The sequence below is a fragment of the Salmo trutta genome, chromosome 2, assembly GCF_901001165.1.
Source record: "Salmo trutta chromosome 2, fSalTru1.1, whole genome shotgun sequence".
NCBI classification, from domain to species: domain Eukaryota; kingdom Metazoa; phylum Chordata; class Actinopteri; order Salmoniformes; family Salmonidae; genus Salmo; species Salmo trutta.
This window is the reverse complement of record NC_042958.1, coordinates 71,767,421-71,784,069: the sequence shown is the minus strand read 5'-3', so window position 1 is coordinate 71,784,069 and position 16,649 is coordinate 71,767,421. Positions and strand designations below refer to the sequence as shown.

General features: G+C 42.1%; 1 protein-coding gene across 2 annotated transcripts in view; it reads left to right on the top strand.

Moving 5' to 3' along the window:
- Positions 1-11,407, top strand: part of afap1l2 (actin filament associated protein 1-like 2) — a 150,505-nt gene extending 139,098 nt beyond the window's left edge. Inside the window, exons 16-19 of one of the 2 annotated variants that reach the window (XM_029714016.1) lie at positions 1,455-1,628; positions 4,627-4,867; positions 6,963-7,112; positions 10,818-11,407. In XM_029714016.1, the coding sequence (XP_029569876.1) occupies positions 1,455-1,628; positions 4,627-4,867; positions 6,963-7,112; positions 10,818-10,875 (623 nt within the window). In that variant the 3' untranslated portion in view covers positions 10,876-11,407. The remainder of the gene's footprint in view (positions 1-1,454; positions 1,629-4,626; positions 4,868-6,962; positions 7,113-10,817) is intronic. The other variant, XM_029714024.1, reaches the window with a different exon arrangement.
- Positions 11,408-16,649: the final 5,242 nt, after the last annotated feature.

Below are 16,649 nucleotides of genomic sequence, written 5' to 3'. Positions count from 1 at the left end.
TTTTACATGCACATTTTGCATACACATTTTACATACACTGCATGCACAATTATTAGGCAAGTGACTCTCCTGATCTTATCATTATTTCTATGGACATTTTCCAACTCCAAACCATATAAACTTGAATGCTTATTGGATTTAATAATTTCCGGTGGTTGGCGGTGTGCATAATTGGCGGTGTGCATAATGTGCATAATGATTAGGCAGCTTCATTACCTCAGGTAAAATGGGCCAAAAAAAGAGATTTAACTGACACTGAAAAGTCAAAAATGGTAAAATGCCCTTCACACGGATGCAACACTCTTGAAATAGCTAAACTATTGAAGCGTGACCACCGGCCAATCAAACGTTTTGTTGCGAATAGTCAACTGGAGCGCAAAAAACCCATGGAGAAGAAAAGGTGCAAATTAACTGCAAAAGACTTGAGAGGAATTAAACGTCAAGCTACCAGGAACCCATTATCCTCCAGTGCCACCACAGAACTGCAACCTACCTGGAGTGTTCAGAAGTACAAGGTGTTAAGTGCTGAAGCGTAAAGATTGGGCAAAGAAATACCTGAAGACAGATTTTTCAAAGGTTTTATGGACAGATGAAATGAGAGTGACTCTTGATGGACTAGATGATTGGGCCCGTGGCTGGATCAGTAATGGACACAGGGCACTTTGAGTCAGGCGCCAGCAAGGTGGAGGATGGGTACTGGTATGGGCTGCTGTCATTAAGGATGGACTTTTTCGGGTTGAAGATGGACTGAAACTTAACTCTCAAATCTACTGCCAGTTTCTGGAAGATACTTTCAGTGGTATCTTACAAGGAGTATCTTACAAGCAGTGGTACAGGAAGAAGTCCTCAGCATTCAAGAAGGCCATGATCTTTATGCAGGATAATGCTCCATCACATTCATCCAAGTACTCCACTGCTAGCCAGCAAGGGCCTCAAAGATGCCCAAATAATGACCTGGCACCCTTCCTCACCTGACTTAAATCCTATTGAGAGCTTGTGGGCCCTTCTCAAACGTGAGATTCACAGTGAGGGAAGACAATTCACCTCTTTGAACAGCATTTGGGAGGCTGTGGTTGCTGCTTCAGTGAAAGTTGATTGTGAACAAATCAAGAAACTGACAGACTCCATAGACCGAAGGCTCATGGCAGTTATTGAAAAGAAGGGTGGCTATATTGGTCACTGAATAAACAAGTGAGTTGGGAGAACTTATTTTTGTAATTTAGTTGTCTAATAATTGTGCACACTAATAGTTGCCTAATAATTGTGCACACTTATATATTTCCCTGAGAAAGACATAACATTTCCTTTGTTAAACATTCAGGTTTGAGGTTCAACAGCATTTGGATTGACTGAGAGCATTGTTTGTTCAACAATAAAATGAATCCTGAGGAATACAATTTGCCTATTAATTGTGCACGCGTAAAATGTTTTATTTTCTTCCTCTTGGTTCCTAGCCATCCCTGGGGCCATCGAGGTGAAGCTGGGGAAGAACAGAACGGAGGCGGACATGCGGCTCTACACGGAAGAGCGTGACCGGCTGGAGAGAGAGAAGGAAGAGATAAGGAGCAGCCTAGTCAACCTGAAGAAGGAGAGGAGGGAGACCAAGGAGGAACTCAGCACCTGCCAAGGTACACCATCAACCCCTTGTGTTGGAGCACAACACATGGTTAGCCTTTACACAAGGGCTCTTTCTCAATTCATCTTTCCTCCATTGCTTGCATCCTTTCTCCTCACCTCCCACTGTGCACACATTGGTTTTAATCAACGTTGTTTCAACCTAATTTGTTAACATATTGTGACGTGGAATCAACGTGGAAGTACATTGGATTTGAAAAAAGTCATCGACCAGTACTGTTTTCATCTAATTTCAACCAGCATTGTAAACATTGAAATTAGGGTAAAACTTCAACATAAATACATTGACTTAACCTGATTAACAGGTTGTTTCATCAATCTAATTTCAACATAATCATCAAAACTATGTATCTGTGGAATTTGCGTTAAATTCAATGGTATGTTTGAATCAACGTCATGCCATCAACCTAAATATAGAAGGGTATACTAAAATAAAATGTGACGCCCTAGTCCAACAAATGAACAGTGACTCTTACTGGTATATGAGGAGTAATGCACTTCAGTGAGAACAAGTCTACCATCCAGATGCCTACTTCTATGTATTCTGCTTAGCATTGGAAACAATCTGAGTTCGATTCAGCTGAGCCATCGTATTTAGACATTGAGCAGCTTCCATACTCATTTGCGTAGACTACCCAATAACATGGAATAGTTGAAAGTAACTAACTTTTGTTACACAAGCTGTATGTGAAAGAACATTTGGAGTGAGGTTGGGTTTATGTAGGCTACATTGGCATCTGATTTGCCCAAAGGACACCAATTCAACTTGAAGCTAGGCATACTGTCAATCGTTCATGGTTGATTGGATCATTAGAAGTTTAGAAGTAGTTACCATTAGCCCTATAAATAGCTACTTTCATAATACACAGAACATAAATATAAACGCAAAGTGTTGATACCATGTTTCATGAGCTGAAATAAAAGATCCCAGAAATTTTCCATACACACAAAAAGCATGTTTCTCTCAAATGTTGTGCACAAATTTGTTTACGCCCCTAGGTGAGCATTTCTCCTTTGCCAAGATAATCCATCCATCTGACAGGTGTGGCATATCAAGAAGCTGATTAAACAGCATGATCATTACACAGATGGTGCCACAGATGTCTACATTTTTGAGGGAACATGCAATAGGCATGCTGACTGCAGGAATGTCCACCAGAGCTGTTGCCAGATAATTGAATGTTCACTTCCAACATCATTTTTGAGAATTTGGCAGTATGTCCAACCGGCCTCACAACAGCAGACCACATGTAACTACGCCAGCACAGGACATCCACATCCGGCTTCTTCACCTGCGGGATCATCTGAGACATGCCACCTGGACAGCTGATGAAACTGAAGAGTATTTCTGTCTGTAATAAATTATTTTTGTGGGGAAAAACTCATTCTGATTGGCTAAGCCTGGCTTCCCAGTGGGTTGCAACCGAGGACAGATGATTTTTTACACACTAACCGCTTCAGCACTCGGCGGTCCCGTTCTCTGAGCTTGTGTGGCCTACCATTTTGTGGCTGAGATGTTGTTGCTCCTAGACGTTTCCACTTCACAATAACAGCACTTACAGTTGACCGGGGCAGCTATAGCAGGGCTGAAATTTGACGAATTGACTTTACTCAGTACTTTGATGCACCTTTGACTGTGATTACAGCCTCAAGTCTTTTTTACCTTTATTTAACTTGGCAATTCAGTTAAGAACAAATTCTTATTTTCAACGACGGCCTAGGAACAGTGGGTTAACTGCCTTGTTCAGGGGCAGAACGACAGATTTTTACCTTGTCAGCTCGGGGATTCGATCTTGCAACCTTTCGGTATATATCACACTCTCACAAACTGAAATATAATGTGTGTACAATAAATTGCTTAGAAAGAGGTCTCAATTATCTCTAATTTGTATCCCCTGTAGCTTTAGAATCGTAGCAAAATTGGTTCCTGTTTCAGTCATGTCTTTGGTCATGTTGGCATTGGTTAACCAAAAACACCCTATTGATTAGTTGACATATAGTATCTCCTCACTAGCCAGGCGATGGCTGCATGTTGCAGTTGGTGAGAAGCAAGTACAGCGACTTGAAGGCGACTTCATCCAAAACCTTTGATCACATTGTAAAGTTAATGCAGTCAACATGTAGGCACAAATGTAACACATTTTGAAAGGCAGTCACCAACTATGGACTTGACAAAAAGGATCCGCTCGAAAGCGGCCAATAAAACATCACCCATTCGAGTGTTTGATCTTGTAACACGGCTGCAACGTCGAACGCGGCTGCATGGGATTTGCCGGATGATAAAGTCGGGTGTGGTTTTGTTGCATCCAATGGCAATGTCCGCAATAGGTATAACACCGGGAGCCGCTTGTGGATTTGACAGCTCTAACGCAATTCCACCTCCGACACTCAAAACAACCGTTATGCAGAATGTTGGCTAAAGAGGATCTGATTGAAACAAGCCTTTACTTAGTGTCTATGCTGTTTTTTAAGACATTCAAGTATAAAAGACAACTTCATGTGTAATCTTTGTTTTTGTGTGTTTTATCCCCTACTAAAAAGGAGCACATTTGGCAAATTCTTAATTATTCTAGCCTTTAGTAAGAAACAGTTAACATGGTTTAACATGATGCTTGTTTCATGACTTTCCCTCTGCATATGCCATATGGAGCTGTAAAGTAAACAAGCATGTCACATAAAAACATTCTCAATCACTGAGATCATGATTGGCATCCACATGTCATGTGGCTCAGTTGGTAGAGCATGGTGTTTATAATGCCAGCATGGTGTGTGCAACGCTAGGGTTGTGGGTTTGATTCCCACGGGGGGCCAGTACAAAAAAAATAAAAAATGACATTTTTTTGTTCTTGCATGAAATGAAATGTATGCATGAACTACTGTAAGTCGCTCTGGATAAGAGCGTCTGCTAAATGACTAAAATGTAAAAATGTAAATGTAATTGTAATTATGTCAGGTTTGACGTTCTGATTGACACTTGTCCATGTTACTCAGACCCGGCGCAGCAGGCCTCCCTGGATGCATGTCTGAAGCAGAAGGAGGAGGCGTGCCGGGAGGCGGAGCATTGTCGGGTGGAGGTGGAGCTACGATTGATGGATGTGAAGGAGAGTCTGAGGAAAGCAGAGGCGGGGCCTTTCGTTCTGGGCACCACATTGGACAGCAGCCTCCTGGACACACCCATGGTGTGTAGGTTAACACTGCCTATAACAAATTTGCCCCTGGATGCTGATCTTGGGTAAATTTCGCATTTCCCCCACTTATGGTTAAGGACAGGCTAATAGCTTATTTTTTTATTTACTCTAATCAGACTGAAACTTTACCAGTTGAAAGTATACATAAAAACAATATATTTTTGTATTATACGTTTTATTTAAAATTAAAATATGCAAATGAGCCAACACCTTAAATATGCCTTATTTGCATATTACGAGAATCAGTTTTTCAACACATTGCTTCAAGGCAGAATATTTTTGTTTTACTGTGATAAGACACTCAATGGTCAGACTTTTACAGAACAGCTTATCAAAATGTTGTAATTTCATGGAATTATTAAAAAAAACACTATTCACATTTATGCATATTTTGCATATAATTACATTATTGCAAGTTACAGTTGCAAAACATCCCAAAATTAGAAAATTGACAGATGGAAGCAAAATCACAATTTTTGCCTGTGGTGCCTGGCTTTAAGATTAGGATTGGAGGAAGGGAAGCTGATCCTAGAGCTGTATCTAAGGGAAACTTTACCCTGGATCCTGCATATACCAAAGAGTGTATCACAAAGCAGAGCCCTAGACTACGTACCTGGTTTGAGGAGTTAGCGCAGTAACTTTGGTCAACTCTAACTTCAACTCGGGATAACCTGTACCTCGAAAGTGGTTCACCTTTTAGCCAGGTAAATTTCTAATGCAACGAATCCTTCAGAACTACCTGTAACCTGCTCTAATTCAGGGATAAATCCATTTATCCTGAATGAAGTGCCTGAGGTGAGGACCAGTGAAATCAGATTCCCTCCCTCTCGCATATATTGTGTCATCATCCCCTTCATTTGAGGTAGATGACTGATTTAAATATTTTATTAATCAAATGTGTTAAAAAATAATGTTAAAATACATATCACAAACATTTAGTAATGACAGAATGCATTTGAAACTTCACGCAGAGTAAACATTTTCTATGTCTAAAAACAATTATTTTATCGATATGAGTGGGGAAAAAGGTGCTTGTGCATTGAAAAGCACACCAAAGCAACCAAAGACGGAATTAAAAACGTATTCCATTCACGGGACGGTTAAGCTAACACAGGCTAATGTGATTAGCATGAGGTTGTAAGTAACAAGAGAATTTCCCAGGGCGTAGGCATATCTGATATTGGCAGAAAGCTTAAATTCTTGTTAATCTAACTGCACTGTCCAATTTACAGAAGCTATTACGGTGAAAGAATACCATGCTATTGTTTGAGGAGAGTGCACAGTTTTGAACATGAAAAGTTATTAATAAACAAATTAGGCACATTTGGGCAGTCTTGATAAAACATTTTGAACAGAAATGCAATGGTTCATTGGATCAGTCTGAAACAGACACATACACTGCTGCCATCTAGTGGCCAAAATCTAAATTCCACCTGGGCTGGAATAATACATTATGGCCTTTCTCTTGCATTTCAAAGATGATGGTACAAAATATATACAAAAGAATGGTTGTTTTTTTTCTTTGTATTATCTTTTACCATATCGATTGTGTTATATTCTTCTACATTCCTTTCACATTTCCTCAAACTTCAGTGTTTCCTTTCAAATGGTACCAAGAATATGCATATCCTTGCTACAGGCAATTCGATTTTGGTATGTAATTTTAGGCGAAAATTTTAAAAAGGAGAGGTTAACAATAAGTAATCAAATAATGTAATCAAATAATGATGGCACTTCTAAAAGCCAATTTCACGCCGTAGCCTGCTGAATTTGCAAGATAACATTTCTTTCATTTTGATTTCGGCACAAACGAAAATGTGGCACTGACTCGCCCATGCACTGATGTTTCAGCATTGTCTCAATGACGAGTTTGGCGTTCGACTAGCCACATGCGACATGCACGTGCACGTGCATGCACAAGCCTACTGGAGTTAGCGGCTGGCAGACGAGCAATATCCAATGTCGTAATACGGATGAAGCTTGAGCTGGAATGTGAAGCTAACTGAAGCTAGGATTCTTCAGAAAACCCTGAGTAGATCTAGCTTGCATCGTAGTATGTCCCTCAACATCACAAAGTTAACTAGCTAACTTTGATAAACATTCAGAATAAGCATTCAGTTCTTGACTTTCTTGTTACAGGCGAAAGCAGCATCCATGGGCCCCCCACAGACTCCCTCTCCCCCCACAAACTATGGGGACTCCTCTCCTGTCAACTCTGCCACCGCGCTTAAGAATAGACCCCTGTCAATCATGGCATCCAGCAAAGGCAACGTCCTGCAGAAGGCTAAGGTCAGAGGTTATTGTCCCCCCCCCCCACACACAGGCATTTGAATACATTTACATTTAAGTCATTTAGCAGACGCTCTTATCCAGAGCGACATACTTTATTTGGATCTATAATGGAGAACCTATATTTTCAAAGGTCATTTTTGTATGCACTTTTTGAGTTGGATGGATGTCCTTTGGTTGGTGGACCATTGTTGATACACACAGAAAACTGTTGAGCGTGAAACACCCAGTAGCGTTGCAGTTCTTGACATAAACTGGTGCGCCTGGCACCTAATACCATAGGCACTTCAATATTTTGTCTTGCCCATTCACCCTCTGAATGGCACACACACAATCCATGTCTCAATTGTCTCAAAGCTTAAAAATACTTATTTGAGCTGTCCTTCTCCCCTTCATCTACACTGATTGAAGTGGATTTAACAAGTGACATCAATAAGGGAACATAGCTTTGACCTGGAATCACCTGGTCAATCAGTCATGGAAAAAACATGTGTTCTTAATGTTTGTATGCTCAGTGTATGTTGTTGATATGATCACACACAAACATACTTTTTACTAATTTACTCATACACATACAGTGGCAAGAAAAAGTATGTGAACCCTTTGGAATTACCTGGATGTCTGCATAAATTGGTCATCAAATTTTATCTGATCTTCATTTAAGTCACAACAATAGACAAACATAGTGTTCTTAAACTAATAACACAGAAGTTATTGTATTTTTCCATATTGAGTACATAATTTAAACATTCAGTGTAGGTTGAAAAAAGTATGTGAACCCCTAGGTTAATGACTTCTCCAAATGCTAATTGGAGTAAGGAGTCAGCTAACCTGGAGTCCAATCATTGAGACGAGATTGGAGATGTTGGTTAGAGCTGCCTTGCCCTGTAAAAAACCCTCACAAAATTTGAGTTTGCTATTCACGAGCATTGCCTGGTATCAACCATGCCTCGAACAAAAGAGATCTCAGAAGATCTAAGAGTAAGAATTGTTGACTTGCATAAAGCTAGACAAGGTTACAAAAGTATCTCTAAAAGCCTTGATGTTCATCAGTCCAAGGTAAGACAAAGTGTCTATAAATGGAGAAAGTTCAGCACTGTTGCTACTCTCCCTAGGAGTGGCCGTCCTGCAAAGATGACTGCAAGAGCACAGCGCAGAATGCTCAATGAGGTTAAGAATAATCCTAGAGTGTCAGCTAAAGACTTACAGAATTCTCTGGAACATGCTAACATCTCTGTTGACGAGTCTACGATACGTAACACACTAAACAAGAATTGTGTTCATGGGAGAACACCACGAAGAAGCCACTGCTGTCCAAAAAAAAAACATTGCTGCACATTTGCAGTTTGCAAAAGTGCACCTGGATGTTCCACAGCGCTACTGGCAAAATATTCTGTGGACAGATGAAACTACAGTTGAGTTGTTTGGAAAGAACAACTACAGTTGAGTTGTTTGTAAAATATAGTGAAGGGAGCATCATGGTTTGGTGCTGCTTTGCTGCCTCAGGGCCTGGACAGCTTGCTATCATCAACGGAAAAATGAATTCTCAAGTTTATCAAGACATTTTGCCGGCAGAATGTTTGGCTATCGGTCCGCCAATTGAATCTCAACAGAAGTTGAGTGATGCAACAGAACAACGACCCAAAACACAGAAGTAAATCAACAACAGAATGGCTTCAACAGAAGAAAATAAGCCTTCTGGAGTGGCCCAGTCAGAGTCCTGACCTCAACACGATTGAGATGCTGTGGCAGGACCTCGAGAGCGGTTCACACCAGACATCCCAAGAATATTGCTGAACTGAAACAGTTTTGTAAAGAGGAATGGTCCAAAATCCCTCCTGATCGTTGTGCAGGTCTGATCCACAACTACAGAACACATTTGGTTGAGGTTACTGCTGCCAAAGGAGGGTCAACCAGTTATTAAATCCAAGGGTTCACATACTTTTTCCACCCTGAACTGTGAACGTTTACACAGTGTGTTCAATAAAGACTTGAAAACGTATAATTGTTTGTGTGTTATTAGTTTAAGAAGACTGTGTTTGTCTATTGTTGTGACCTAGATGAAGATCAGATCCAATTTTATGACCAATTTATGCAGAAATCCAGGTATTTCATAAGGGTTCACATACTTTTTCTTGCCACTGTACATTTACTCTGACTTCTTACACTGGCCAGAGGAAAGGAGACAAAATGCAAGACTATTGCAGTACTGCCTCTGAGATTGACATCCTTTAAAGCAGTGGTTCTCAAACCTCTCCTCAGGGACCCCCAGCCATTCCATGTATTTGATTTATTCCTGAGCTAGCACATCTCATTCAACTTATCAAGCTCTTGACTAATTGAGTGAATCAGGTGAGCTAGTTCGGAGCTACAACAAAAGTGTGAAACGTCTGGAGGTCCCTGAGGAGAGGTTTGAGAACCAGTACTTTAAATCAGTGGTCACCAATCAGTCAATCTACAAACATTTCGGTATAAATCCAACGATTAAAGCCTTGAGCTTCTATTTTTTGTATTTATTTATTTCGTCTTGGGCTGTTGGCGGTAGGTGTACTTGAATCAACTGCCCTACACGCCGGCCGGGTAGGCAAAGTGTTCCAATTTTGAACCATTTGATTTGGACATAGAGAGCTAAATCAAAGCACCTACTACTGACCAATCGGATAGCTCAAATTACTGTGCCTGCAGCTTCCATAACCCCATCCACAGCAAAGTTGATACTAGCCTATGTGAGATTTCATAACTTTTAAAACCATGACCAGAGAGAGACAGTCAAAGAAAACAGCAAAGAGTGAGTTTGTGTTTAAGTTTTTATTCAGCACTGTCAACACTGTTTTTTTTCCAACACCTTTACAAATGTGCTTCTCCCTACAACCAGCACTACAGCTGCAATGAATGAGTAGCCAAGTATATTGATAGGCCTCCATTTTTATTATTAGCGGCTCGTCGTGTCTATTTTAATATCGAGGAATATTTAACTTCAAAGGAACAACAACATTAATTTGTGCATGAGATACAAATAATGTGGTTCTTCTCGAGTTTCGCCATCAGGTGGAAGACATTGTCCCTTCTCTCTGGTCAGTCTCACCGGTGGGAAAGAGCAGGGACTTTGAGAGGCGAACCCTCTGCTGCTCTCTCCCTCCCTCTGCTGAGACTGACCATCAGATGCATGCAGGTACCATTAGTCTGGTAAAATAAAAAATTACATTATTTAAATGTATGCCCACCAGTGCCTCGCAAGTAATAAAACAACTGATCTATTTTGTTATCATGTAACTCAAGTTTTGAAATATAATATGGTCTGAGAAGAACAATATTGTCAGGGCAAGCATAGTCAATATGCTGTGATAATGTATTAGGCCTACTGCACAAACCTCATTCCTGCAGAACTGTTTTTATTAGGTTAATGCTACATAGGTTTACATTTTTTAAGTCATGTTTTAAAAAAATATATCTGAGCGGTAGATCTCGGCTTGCATTTTGACATCGAAAGTGATCTTGACTCAAAGGTTGGTGACCACCACTTTAAAGGCACAATTCTTTTTGTTTTGAGCCTGTTTTCAGGGATAAGGCTGAAGAAATGTAACGTCTCAAATGAATTCATTGGAGCTATATGAAGAGCCATGAGAACAAATTAATAGCTTCAAACAATGTAAAATACAGAAACTATCATGGTTGGTATTAACGCTGTTCTCTCTGCACACACAGGAATGGGAGAAGAAATCCACCACCTAGGGGTGAGCAAGACTTTCCCTTTGATCTCTGATGACATTTGAGGTCATCATTATGACCCATGGCCAGGTCAGGTGCTATGCTTTGGCAAAGAGTGGCTGCACTGGGGGGCTAGGGAGGAAAAGGACGCCACCCCCACCACCTCCCTGCCCCTCCACCTTCTTCTGTCCAACCAGAGAATAGGACAGAAACAAATGGCTCCACAGAAAGCCAATTAGAGACCAGGCACACCTGTCTACTGGAAAACCAATGCCACTGGACAATTCTAGATTTGAAAACGATTTAAGTCCTTTTTTTCATAGTCACATTTTCATATTGTCAAATTTTTTTAAATGTTTAAAGAGTTTAAAAAAAATAATATACAGTATTCTTTTTGGAAATATGGAGCCACTTTCCTCTTACACCAGCATGCCACAGGGGACGACCCCACTACTAGGTCTACCATTTGGTACAGGCTGATAGCCAAGATGTAAATACATATTACACTGTTCTGTTTACTTTTTTACTTGTATGCTAGCTAAAACTTGCACTTTTATTCAAATAAAAAAACTTAGTACTGACATAAATACTTGCTTGCTGATAAATTTTATGTGCATTTCATAATGGAATTTAATTTCAAGTTGCCGGCACAGTCAAATGGGTCTTCATGAACACTCCCCTATTTATAAATTCATAACGTAAATCAGATTTCAAAAAGACAAACAATTCATACATCGTATCATACTCATGTTGACACAAACACATTTCTCTGTATATAAACAAGTCATTTTTATATTTGCATACTGTAGCTAAGAATATATATTTTGTTTCAGTCAAAAAATACTCAAGTTTTCTTCTTTCCAGAAAGAAGATGCATTCAATCAATCAAATGTATTTATAAATAACTTTTTTACATCAGCAGATGTCACAAAGTGCTATACAGAAACCCACCCTAAAACCCCAAATAGCAAGCAATGCAGATGTAGAAGCATGATGGCTAGGAAAGCACCCTGGAAAGGCAGGAAACAAGTAAGAATCCTAGAGAGGAACCAGGCTCTGATGGGTGGCCAGTCCTTTTCTGTTTGTGCCTGGTGGAGATTATAAGAGTACATGGCCATTTAAGGCCAGAATGTTCTTCAAGATGTTCAAATGTTTATAGATGACCAGCAGGGTCAATAATAATCACAGTGCTTGTAGAGGGAGCGACAGGTCAGTTGGCTTTTCATAGCCGAGCATTGAGGTCAAGACAGCAGGTGCGGTAGAGAGAGAGAGTTGAAAACAGCAGGTAGCACGTCAAGGTAGCACGTCCCATGAACAGGTCAGGGTTCCCTAGCGCATGGCGGAACCGTTGAAATTGTAGCAGCAGGGTGACCAGGTGGACTGGGGACGGCCAGGATTCATCAGGTCCTCTGGGAGGTGAGGGAGAGAGAGAATTAGAGGGAGCATACTTAAATTCACACAGGACACCAGATATAACAGACTGAACCTAATCCCCCGGCACATAGACTATTGCAGCAAAGATACTGGAAACTGAGACAGGGGTGGGTCGGGGGACACTGTGGCCCCTTCCGACGATACCCCCGGACAGGGCCAACCAGGCAGGATATAACACCACCCACTTTGCCAAAGGACAGCCCCCACACTACTAGAGGGGTATAGCCCATGAAAATCTTCTCCACCGCACAAACCTGAGGGGGCACAAAACCGGACAGGAAGATCACGTCTGTGATTCAACCCACTCAAGTGACGCAACCCTCCTAGGGACGGCATGGAAGAACACTAGTAAGCCAGTGATCCAGCCCCCGTAATAGGGTCAGAGGCAGAGAATCTCTGGAGAGAGACACCAAGGGCAGTTCGTTGCTCCAGTGCATTGCTGTTCACCCTCGCGCCCCTGGGCCAGACTACACTCAATCATAGGTACCTACTGAAGTGATGAGTCTTCAGTAAAGACTTAAAGGTTGAGACCGAGTCTGCGTCTCTCACACGGAAAGGCAGATCATTCCATAAAAATGGAGCTCTATAGGAGAAAGCCCTGCCTCCAGCTGTTTGCTTAGGGACAATAAGGAGGCGTGTGTCTTGTAACCATAGCGTACGCTTAGCAGCAGCAGCCATACACACGAAGCATCAGGGAGTGCTGGCGTTCCGGTTGGAATGGTGGCAGCAGCTCTGGGTCGCCACTGATGGAACCAGGGATGCCTACCCAGCTCGTCGGGCTTTCACGCCCTAGCTGGATCGAGAGGTTTCCTTGCCCCGGTTGGCTCGGATGACGCCCATCCCACGTCGGACCTCAGCCGGATCATCAGTTCTTGTTCGCCCAGCCGGTCCAGGAGTGTTTTGTTCGTGACGTCGGGGTGGATTCCGCCACCGATGGAACCGGGGATGCCTCAGCCAGCCCGTTGGGCTTTCACGCCCTGGCTGGCTTGAGAGGTTTTGTTGCCTCAGTTGGCTCGGCAGGTTCCCATCCCACGTCACACTCCACTGGATCACCGGGCTCCCCTTCTGCTGCAGGATCGACAGGCGTCTTGCCTCAGCCGGATCGTCAAGCTCTCATGCCTTGGCCGGCTCGCCAGGCTCTCACGCTCCTGCCGGTTCGTCGGGTTTTCACGCCCCTTCTGGCTTGCCCAGCGCCCATGTCTCGGCCGGTTCGCCCCGGCGTCCCAAGAGGGAGGGGTACTGTCACGTCTGCTCCCACTCTTCCCTTCCCCTGGCGCTTGAGGGCGCCAGATTACTCTGCATCACACACTCCTGCCATCCATCACTCACACCTGCCCTCCCTCGTCACTCGCATCAGCATTATTGGACTCACCTGGACTCATTCATCACCTGTTTATTTCCTCCCCTATATTTGTCAGTTCCCTAGCTCTGTTCCCTGCTGCTGCATTGATTGTCTTTTGTCTTAGGCACAGCGTCAGCAAACAGAAACTGTCTTGTTATATGTCCGTCATTTATTAAATGTTTACTCCCCTTACCTGCTTCGTCCCTCCAGCGTCATTCCGCGTGACAAATTGAGTACCGTGATTAATGAACAGTCCAGCAGGCATCAGCTATGTAGCCAAGTGATCATAGGGTCCATTGAACAGCAATAGATGAAACAGTGAAGCTGCAGGGTAGTTGTTACTACGCTAGCAAGCCGGAGATACGGCATTTAAACTTAGCAGGCCGGGGCTAGTAGAAGCGTCTGCTCCGACGTCCGGCAAATGCCGGTTGAGGGCACAGCGGATAGAGTTACGTCGGCAGACCAGACGTGGTGGTACGACGGTCCTGTCTGGTCCAGCGACGGTGGGTTTGTGCCCATAGGCGACCTGGTTGTCGGTGATGTCTGGTTAGGACCTACCTTACAACAGGCCTACAAGCCCTCAGTCCAACCTCTCTCAGCCTACTGCCGGTAGTCTGAGCACTGATGGAGGGATTGTGCGTTCCTGGTGTAACTCGGGCAGTTGTTGTTGCCATCCTGTACCTGTCCTGCAGGTGTGATGTTTGGATGTACTGATCCTGTGCAGGTGTTACACATGGTCTGCCACCGCGAGGACGGACAGCTGATCGTCTCCCTGTAGCTCTGTCTTTGGCGTCTCACAGTACGGACATTGCAATTTATTGCCCTGGCCACATCTGCAGTCCTCATGCCTCCTTGCAACATGCCTAAGGCACGTTCACGCAGATGAGCAGGGACCCTGGGCATCTTTCTTTTGGTGTTTTTCAGTCAGTAGAAAGGCCTCTTTAGTGTCCTACGTTTTCATAACTGTGACCTTAATTGTCTATCGTCTGTAAGCTGTTAGTGTCTTATTAACGACTGTTCCACAGGTGCATGTTCATTAATTGTTTATTGTTCATTGAACAAGCATGGGAAACAGTGTTTAAACCTTTTACAATGAAGATCTGTGAAGTTATTTTGATTTTTACGAATTATCTTTGAAAAGACAGGGTCCTGAAAAAGGGACGTTTCTTTTTTGCTGAGTTTATGTGATATCAACAGTGAGGTATATTTTCTGCATGATTTAAATATTGACTGGCTCTCACCAAGCTGCCTACTCAAGAAAAATATTAAAACTGTAGTGCTTGCAACCTCGTTCAGGTTGTCAGTCAACTGACCAGGGTATTTACAAACAGCACAGGAATGAAATCATCAACATGTATTGATCACGGCTTTACTAATGCTGCAGAAATGTGCTTTGAAGTAGTATCTAAATCCATAGGATGTTGTGATCACATTATAATAGCCATATCTAGGAAAACCAAAATTCCAAAGGCTGGGCCTAATATAGTGTATAAGAGGTCATCCAATACGTGATGATGATGTAAAGAATATTTACTGGTCTGTGGTGTGTAATGAGGAGCAACCAGACGCTGCACTTGACACATTTATGAAATTTCTTATTCTAGTTACTAATAAGCACGCACCCATTAAGAAAATGATCTGTAAAAACTGTTAAATCCCCTTGGATTGATGAGGAATTGAAAAATGTTATGGTTGAGAGGGATGAGGCAAAAGGTATGCCAAATAAGCCTGTCAGCCCAACTGATTGGCAAAAATATATAGTATAAAGCTTTGGAGCACCTTAAATTACATTTTGGAGTAAAAAGCCAACATGGCTCCAAAATTAATTGGATCAGATGGCTCATTTATCATAAAACCACTGATATTGCCAACTACTTTAATTACTTTTTCCTTGGCAAGATAAACAAACTTAGGGGTGAAATGCCAACAACAAACGCTGACACTACACATTGAAGTATATCTGACCAAATTATGAAAGACAAGAATTGTACTTTTGAATTCTGTAAAGTCAGTTTGTAAGAGGTGAAAAAATTATTGTTGTCTATCAACAATGACAAGCCACCGGGGTCTGACAATCTGGATGGAAAATTACTGAGGATAATAGCGGACGATATTGCCACATCTTCAATTTAAGCTTACTATAAAATGTGTGCCCTCAGGCCTGGAGGGAAGCTAAAGCCATTACGCTACCTAAGAATAGTAAAGCCCCCTTTACTGGCTTAAATAGCTGACCAATCAGCCCGTTACAAACCCTTAGTAAACTTCTGGAAAAAATTGTGATTGACCAGATACAATGCTATTTCACAGTAAACAAATTGAAAACAGACTTTCAGCATGCATATAGGGAAGGACACTCAACAAGCACGGCACTTACACAAATGACTGATGACTAGCTGAGAGAAATTGATGAAAAAATGATTGTGGGGTCTGTCTTGTTAGACTTCAGTGCAGCTTTTGACATTATCGATCATAGTCTGCTGCTGGAAAAATGTATGTGTTATGGCTTTACACCCCTTGCTATAATGTGGATAAAGAGTTAGTTGTCTAACAGAACACAGTAGAAGCACGAATTCCCCAGGGTAGATGTTTAGGCCCCTTGCTTTTTGAAATCTTTACTAACGACATGCCACTGGCTTTGAGTAAGGCCAGTGTGTCGATGTATGCGGATGACTCAACACTATACACGTCAGCTACTACAGAGACTGAAATGACTGCAACACTTAACAAAGAGCTGCAGTTAGTTTCGGAATGGGTAGGAAGGAATAAGTTAGTCCTAAATATTTCCAAAACTAAAAGCATACAATGCTTGGGACAAATCATTCACTAAACCCTAAACTTCAACTACATCTTGTAATGAATAATGTGGAAATGGAGCAAGTTGAGGTGACTAAACTGCTTGGAGTAACCCTGGATTGTAAACTGTCATGGTCAAAACATATTGATTCAACAGGAGAAGTCTGTCTATAATAAAGTGCTGCTCTGCCTTCTTAACAACACTATCAGCAAGGCAGGTCCTACAGGCCCTGGTTTTGTCGCACCTGGACTACTGTTCA